Source organism: Marmota marmota, unplaced genomic scaffold (assembly GCF_001458135.2).
Source record: "Marmota marmota marmota unplaced genomic scaffold, marMar, whole genome shotgun sequence".
Classification (NCBI taxonomy): domain Eukaryota; kingdom Metazoa; phylum Chordata; class Mammalia; order Rodentia; family Sciuridae; genus Marmota; species Marmota marmota.
Genome location: NW_026000294.1, coordinates 3,672,355 through 3,679,615, shown reverse-complemented (window position 1 = coordinate 3,679,615; position 7,261 = coordinate 3,672,355). Strand labels below are relative to the sequence as shown.

General features: G+C 53.5%; 1 protein-coding gene across 1 annotated transcript in view; it reads left to right on the top strand.

The window, feature by feature from the left end:
- Positions 1-7,261, top strand: part of Efnb1 (ephrin B1) — a 13,467-nt gene that overhangs the window by 3,090 nt on the left and 3,116 nt on the right. Inside the window, exon 2 of the mRNA XM_048797232.1 lies at positions 4,218-4,274. Coding sequence (XP_048653189.1) covers positions 4,218-4,274 — 57 coding nt within the window. The remainder of the gene's footprint in view (positions 1-4,217; positions 4,275-7,261) is intronic.

Sequence of the window (7,261 nt, the reverse complement as noted above, 5' to 3'; positions counted from 1 at the left end):
CGGGCGAGGGAGGTGGGTGGGGAACGAGCGATTCCTGCCCAGGCAGGTTCCTTTGGTCCCCTACTCTGTGTCCCCGAGATTGGGGAGCTGCGTTTAGCTTTTTTTTAAGGGATTGGGGGGATATAAAGGAGATCCTTTCTTTTCTTTCTTCTGCTTCCCTCCACAACTCTCTCTCACCTCCAAACAACACACACACACACACACACACACACACACACACACACCTTTCAGGGCGGTGGCTCAGTGGTTTCTGCGCTGTTAGTGGGGAGTCGCTGGGGCTGTTGTGGTGACCTCTGGACCTTTTTCTCTTTTGGCTTGCAGGACTTTCGTTGGAACCCGGGGTCAAAATCACTCTCCAGTTTTCTGGAGGTCCTGGCAGTGTGTGGACAACCCCACACAAGGGAAAACTGGGGGCTTTGACCTGCCCCATCCCTCCTCTCCAACCCCTGTATCTGGAATTTTCACTGTCCACTATTGCGGGCTCCCAGCTAACTTCCCCAGGCCCCTGTCTGCCGTGGCCTCTTGGTTTCCAGGGGCCGAGCATTTCTCAGCCCTGGAGTGGGAGAAAGTGGCTTCTTTAGTTCTCTTCTTGGGTTAAGATAGGCTTCTTACTACTGGTCGGTGGGATGGCTAAACTAGGGTCAGGGTGGACAATTCTGCTTTGGTACAAGGAAAGAGACTGGCAAGAATTTCTCCCTACCTAGAAGCCAAATGGAGTGCGGTGCTCTTCTAACTGCAGAGGCTCAAAGTGGTCTGGGGACCCTGGATTGCAGAGCCCAGGGGAAAAGGTTGTGTGAAGTGCCCAGTTATCCCCTGTAAGGATGGAAGCTGGAAATGCTCTCTGGAGCCTGGAGAGTTGAAATCTGCCTGGGGTAGCCCATCCTAGGGGCTCATGGGAATGACCTAATTGCTCTCTCGGGTCTCTAACCAGAGATAGCATGCAGCTCCACAGCTGGAAAGGAGCCCTCCTGCAGAGTTGGGGGTGCTGGAAGAAACAAGATCTCTCCTGGAGCTTCCCCGTTTTTTTGTGTTCTGAGCCTTTAGTGCTCTGGACGGGTTCACAGGTTTGGGGTGGGGATGGGGGGTGGTAGCGGACTCAGTAGAACCTGCCCGAATTCCATCCTGTAATTGAGCAGATCCTGGGAATGGTCAGGGACTGATCCCAATGCGCTCCCCCCCCCCCAGAGTTCCATCTACGCTCAGGGGTCTGGAATGCAGCCGTCTGCGTGTGTTGGCGCGGGGTGGGGGGGCAGGAGCACAGGAGGGAGGCACTGCCCTGGGCTCCACTGAAGCTCTGGGGGCTGCTTCTGCCACCGCGCCCAACCCGCAGGCTGCCACAGCCTTTCAAATAAACAGTCTCTCTCTGTCTCTCCCTCTGTACCTCCTGCCCGAGTTCTCCCTCCCTGGCCCGTGTCGGTCATCCTCTCACACCCTCCGTGAGCAGCGCTCACCTCCCCTCTCCAGCTCGGCTCGCCTGCTCTCCCTCTTTCTCACACTCCCTCTCACTCTTAGTCACTCTCTGCCTCTTTTTCTCAAGTCCTTTTGTTTCTCGCACATGCCCGTGCTCTCCCTCGCAGGCTCATTTTCTCTCTTCCCTCCTCTCTTCCTCTCCTGGCTTTTGGTCTCTCTCCTAAGCCCTGTCAGGAGCTGGCACCCCCCCCTCAACAAAAAAATCTCCCAGTGCCTATAAACCCTGCTTAATTGCTTCCTCATTGGGAAAAAATCAAAATAAAGAAGTGATGGGGCTGGGGGTCTGCTTTCAGGTTCCAGGGCGCACACAGCCCCAGCCTGAACTGAAAAGGGGAGCTGGATGGGCTGGCTTGAGACTCCCAGCTTCTGTCCCAAATTGGTGCTGGAGACTTGGGGGGTGGGGTGGCAAGAGCTGCTACCTCCTGGGCCCCTCCTGTCAGATTTGCCCCAAGAGTACTGAGTGGGGAGATGGGTTTGGTCCTTCTCGAGTTTGGTAGAAATCAGAGTGTGTGTCTACACGCCTGAGTCGGGGGCTGTGATCTAAATGGTCCCAGAGCGGCCCCCTCCCCCAGCCTCTTCCCCCGGAGACCTTGGGGCAGCCGGCAGGCCTCACACTTGAGTCCTCAGCCAAGTCCAGCTGCTGCAGTTCAGTCTCTCAGTCCTGTTCTGACCCCTTCCTGCCCCCCACTCAGGTTCCCCCACTTCTAGGGAGGGGGGAATGTGCCTGAGATCACATTACAAACCTTCCCTATGTGGGGGTGGGGGGTTCAGCTTGACATGTGGGACCCTTGATTCCAGCATGGGTGGGGGCAGCTGCAGACCCCAATTCTTGCTTGCCTGCTACAAGCCAAAGTGTTGGTCCCAGCCCCCTCACAGCTGTTGTAGCTCACAGTCCTGGGGAGGCCAGCTCAAGGGGCCCCTTTCCGGGGTGGCTAGAGACCTGACCTCTTCTACTCTGGCTGATTGGCCACAGGTGGGGGCCTGAGAGTGATGGGAACCCAGCAGTTTATTAAAGTTGCCAGTTGCTCTGCCTCTCTACCCCCACCCAGAGCAGCCAGGCAAGGGCAAGAAGGGCCTGTGAGGTGCGGGTGAGGGCTGAATTGAGGGTTCCTTTTCTTCCTTTGAGCTCTCTGTCGCATCCCCAGCTCAGGTAAATGGGTACTCCTGGATACTACTGTGCATCGCTGTTTTCTGGGGTTAGGAGTGTGGGGAGAACAGGCCAGTCAGGAGGCTGCTGGTTGCCATGGGAACTCCAGGTTTGGGGGAGGGTCCACCCTGTGATTATTAGTGGAGCTGAGGTGGGGGATGCTCACCAGCCTATTCTGGAATCTTGGCCCTGTGAACCTTTGAAGCCCCTACTGGGTGCGTTATTTTTGTCTTGTGTATTGTAGTGGTTTGGGATCTGGGCGCTAGCAGCCAGGGGTGTGAGCATTTTCTACTCCAAAACGACACTGGTTGGCATGCTAACTAACAGGCAGGCAGCACCTTGCTCCTTGCCACGTAGTCTCCTCTGTAATCTCATCGGATGCTCCCCACAGCCCTGGGGAGTAGGTATTGGTCCCATTTTCCAAATAAGGGGGCATATGCCCAGCAAAGTGAAGTGACTTGTCTGAGATCAGTTGGTGACTTGTCTAAGCCATTCTTTCCACATCATCCTGCTGCCCCTGAATCTAGGAAACACAGGAATTTGAGGTAGGGCTCTGCCAGAGGTGCTGGCCCCCTGCTGCCCCTGGCTTCCACTCTCACCTCAAAGGTAGGCATGCATCTGCCCTTGTGACTCAGGCCCTGTGTAACATAAGGAGTGCTCCAGCTTCCTCATTTAACTCCCTAGGCTACCTCCCAGGGCAGCCTGCTGGGGCCACCTGAATCCCAGGCAGCCAGCTAGCATTGTGGCACTCCCCCCTGAGCTCTGAGTAGCTCTGGGCCAGGAATCTGTCTTCCTCTCAGGGACACCATGGAGAGCAAACAACCTGGAGGTGGTGTTAAGCCTTCCCCAGTGGACACTAGTTTTGGCCAGCTGGGGCAGAGGGGTGGCCATAGTTCATGTAGGTGGTGAGGGTGGCTTCCTCTGGGACTCTCCTGGCTTCCCTGCCTCTGACAGAGCTGTGTGTGTGCCAGGACCCAGCTGCTGTTCCTGCCCACCCACGCCTGGGCGGGCACTGCTGGGACACGCCAGGCCTGCTCCTGCTGCCTCGGGGGCTGGGTGGAGTTGGGGGAGTGAAAGAGGAGCCTTTAATTTGGGGGCTCCCCACCCTAGCTGAGATGAGAGCAGACTTGAGCTCTGGCTTGGGGTCCGTCCTCCACTGGTCTTGCCACCCTAGGGGAACAGGCTCAGTAGTGGTAGGGTCACCAAATCAAGGCTGTATGTGGCTCAGATCTTCTTCTGAGCTTGCATTTGCATGGTCTTCCATCAGACTCCACCTTCACCATTCTCTGATGACCCTGAGTCGCTGGAGCCTGAGGAAAGGGTGGGAGGGAAGGGAGTTTATGGTATGCAGGCAGCTTTCTGTCCCTGCTGCAAGATCTCCCCCTATAGATCATCTGCAAAAGGGTGGAGAAGGCCTCTTCTGGTCAGAAGATACATGAGGGGAGGGCAGGGAGACATTGGTTTCTGACCAGTCCAGGGCCTTGAAGGTTGCTGTCCCCAGATCCTCTAGGCTTTTCATATACCAGGCTTCTTTTGAGCAATCATGATATTACCTGTAAGCTCAGTAGAATGGCTGAGGGAGGGCTTTGGGCTACCCTAGATGGGAAGGGGCCAACCATAAGACAGGAGCCAGAATAGTCCTGGCTGCCTCCCCCAAGTCCTTTTACACCCTGGGGTGGCTCCCTGGGGTCCCCAGGCTATCAGAGGCTAGGGAGCAAAGGCTTCAGGGGTTACCATGGCGACCTGCTTCAGGCTTCCTGCTGGGCCATGTCAATCCCCTTATTTTCCAGAAAAGGGCTTTGTCTGGGGGTGGCCCCAGGCAGGAAAGCTTGGCTCAATAATGGGGGGGGGGGTGTTAATAGTTTTTGAAAGGTGTGGAGGATAGAGAGTTTAACTTAGACACATGTTTTCCTTCTCCTCTCCTACTCCTAACCTGGTAAGAAAAAGGAGAGACATAGAGGGTCTCCCTATAAAGTGTCATTAACATTGCTCCCGGCTTAGGACTTCACTCTCAATGTCCACTCTTGGTGATCCCTCACACTTTCTTGGGTTTCTCACAGGCCAAGATGAAGTTTGCCCAGTGCTGGGGCAGGGGGAGATGCTAAGCAGCTACCAGTGTGGGCAATTAGGGTCTGGGACATCAGGTCTCATCAGATTCCCCTGCCTTTCCACAATTTAGGGGAAGGTGAGTTTCCCTCTGCCAGCTTCTATGCAAATGAACTAATGAATATTTATGAAGTTTGTTCACTAAGGTTGGCAAGACTGAGGGGTATTGGGAGCAATAGTGCCCCCTCACATCCCTACCTTGTAGACTTCTGTTTCCTCAATGTCCTTGGGTTCAAGGTAGAACACTGAGTAGACTTGTTCCATCTGGGGCTTCTGGAGCCTGGGTGGCAATGGCAGACTGCACCAGGACAGACAATTCTCCTAGGTGAGTAAGCCAGGGCCAAGTGGTTAGAAAGGCAAATTGGGGCCTGGGGATATAGTTCAGTTGGTAGGGTGCTTGCGTCGCATACCTAAAGCCCTGAGTTCAATTCCCAGCACCACAAAAAAAAAAAAGAAAGAAAGAAAAAGAAGGAAGAAAGAAAGAAGGAATAAAAGAAAGATTGGCCTGTTTCTCTTTCCAGTACCTTCTGTGTCTTTTTGAGGTACAACCAATGTTTTAGGTTCTCTTAGGCCTCTAGGGATTATCATCCTGGTTGGCTTCTGGCCCCTCCAGTTGACTTTGAACACCTCTCTCCTCAGTGGGAACATTCATCTGATCTCTGGAAGTCTCTAATGTTTCTTTGGGCTCTAAGATGTTTAGAAATTGTCTGTTCCTGCCATCTGGATAGAACCAGTGTGGGCACTGGAAAGTGACAAATGCCTTGGGAACTATAAAAACTTCAGTGAAACTTGTGGGCTTTGCATGGTACATGGAGAGGGGCATTTCCTCTCAAATGTTCATTTGGGCCTCTGTCCCATGCCTACTTCCTTTCTGGCATTTACCCTCCTAAGCATCAAGATGGCAGCTCCCAGCTTGGTGGAGCATCATGTGGCAAGGAAGGAGGGCTGCTTTTCTTCATCTACTCCATCCACTTGATGAGTTCCCTCCTGTGGATGAGGACACAGGGTTTGGCAATGTGAAGGCATTTGCTCAGATCTCCCAGTAGTCCCTCATTGTTTGTTCCCACTGTGTGTCATGAGCCTTCAGAAAATGGAATCACTCTCCTCCCAGATGATCATAGGAGCACGTGAACTGGTGCCCTTGGCCAGCACAGCTGGGCAGCATGTCTGTCTCCTTCTCCTTTTTAAGCACTACCTTAAGCCCTCCACTACCGTGTTAGAGAGTTTTTGTCACCAGGGAAATGAAACCCACCCTGCTTGTCCTGGCCCTTGAGGCCTTTCAGTCTGGCCCTAGCTGATCATTTCCACCTCTTTCATCTTTCCCCTGTCCCATCCACTGCTGTCCACCTTTGCTGCATGTTGGATTCTTATGCTTCACACAGGATCCACCTTCATCCTGCCCTTTCTATGGAACCATCTCTGAGCCATCTTTTTTTTCCCTCGACTGCCTCTATTTAGCCCTTGCTGCTTGAAACACCATCCTCACAAGTAACCTACAGCTAGCCTAGGGTTATCTTTCACTAGCTAGAATGTGGGCCTTTTCTGGGCCAAACCGAACAATAAGGTCCTTGACAGTGGGGCTGTTTCTTCTCTTCCTATTTCCAGTCTAAGAAACAAGACTAGGCTCAGGGGTACTTAGTGTTAGTGCCTGATCTCTGCCTGTTGGCAGATTATTGCTAAGAAGGATTTGGAACTGTTGAGTGCCTACTATGTGCAGGGTGTTCTCCAGGTGCTGCCTCTTCTCTCCACTACAACCCTGGGAGATAGGGGCTCCTACCACCCCCAGTTTACACGTGAGGAAACTGAAGCTCAGAGAGATCAGGCAGCTCATCCAAGGCCATGGTTCTAGCCAGGGCCTAGCATTGCCATATCATTCCCCAGTCTGTTCTTTTTTCTACATGCTACTGTTGCACTCTCAGCTCTCACCTGCCTAGGCTCAGAAATGGGAAGCTCTGCCTTCTTACTGTGCTTAGGCAAAGGCAGAGTCGAACGCATAAGTGGCCCTAGACAGCCACCCTTCCCTGTTATACTCTGGTGCCTGGCCTCCTAGATTACAGCATGAACCCTGGCTCAAAAGGCATCTGTCTGTCTACTCTCAGGATGTGGAATGGGAGCAGTGTGGAGGTGAGGGGTCAGAACACAGATGAATGGGGTTCCTGAGGCCCTGTCTTATGTGATTTGATGTGTCTGGGTCGGGCCCCTTCTCCCCCTCCCTCTGTTCTTCTTAGGAGTGAAACTGGCTATTTGTGGATTCAGGCTCTTTTATTATGGGGGTGGGGTGGGTCACCAGTAGGACATTCTGGAGTTGCACCTGGCCAGTTACTGTGACCATCATCCGTTGGCTCAAGGCAATGCCTATTCCTTTCTCCTCATCACACCCAAGATTAATAAGGATGGGGGAAAAGGCATGGGTCCCAGACAGGTTGAGCTCCCCCAGCTTTGGGCTGGGAGCTGCGGGGGTGGGAGTGAAGGCATGTGTGGGCTTGCTCTGTGTGTGTGTGTGTGTGTGTGTGTGTGTGTGTGTAGGAGAGAGGAGAG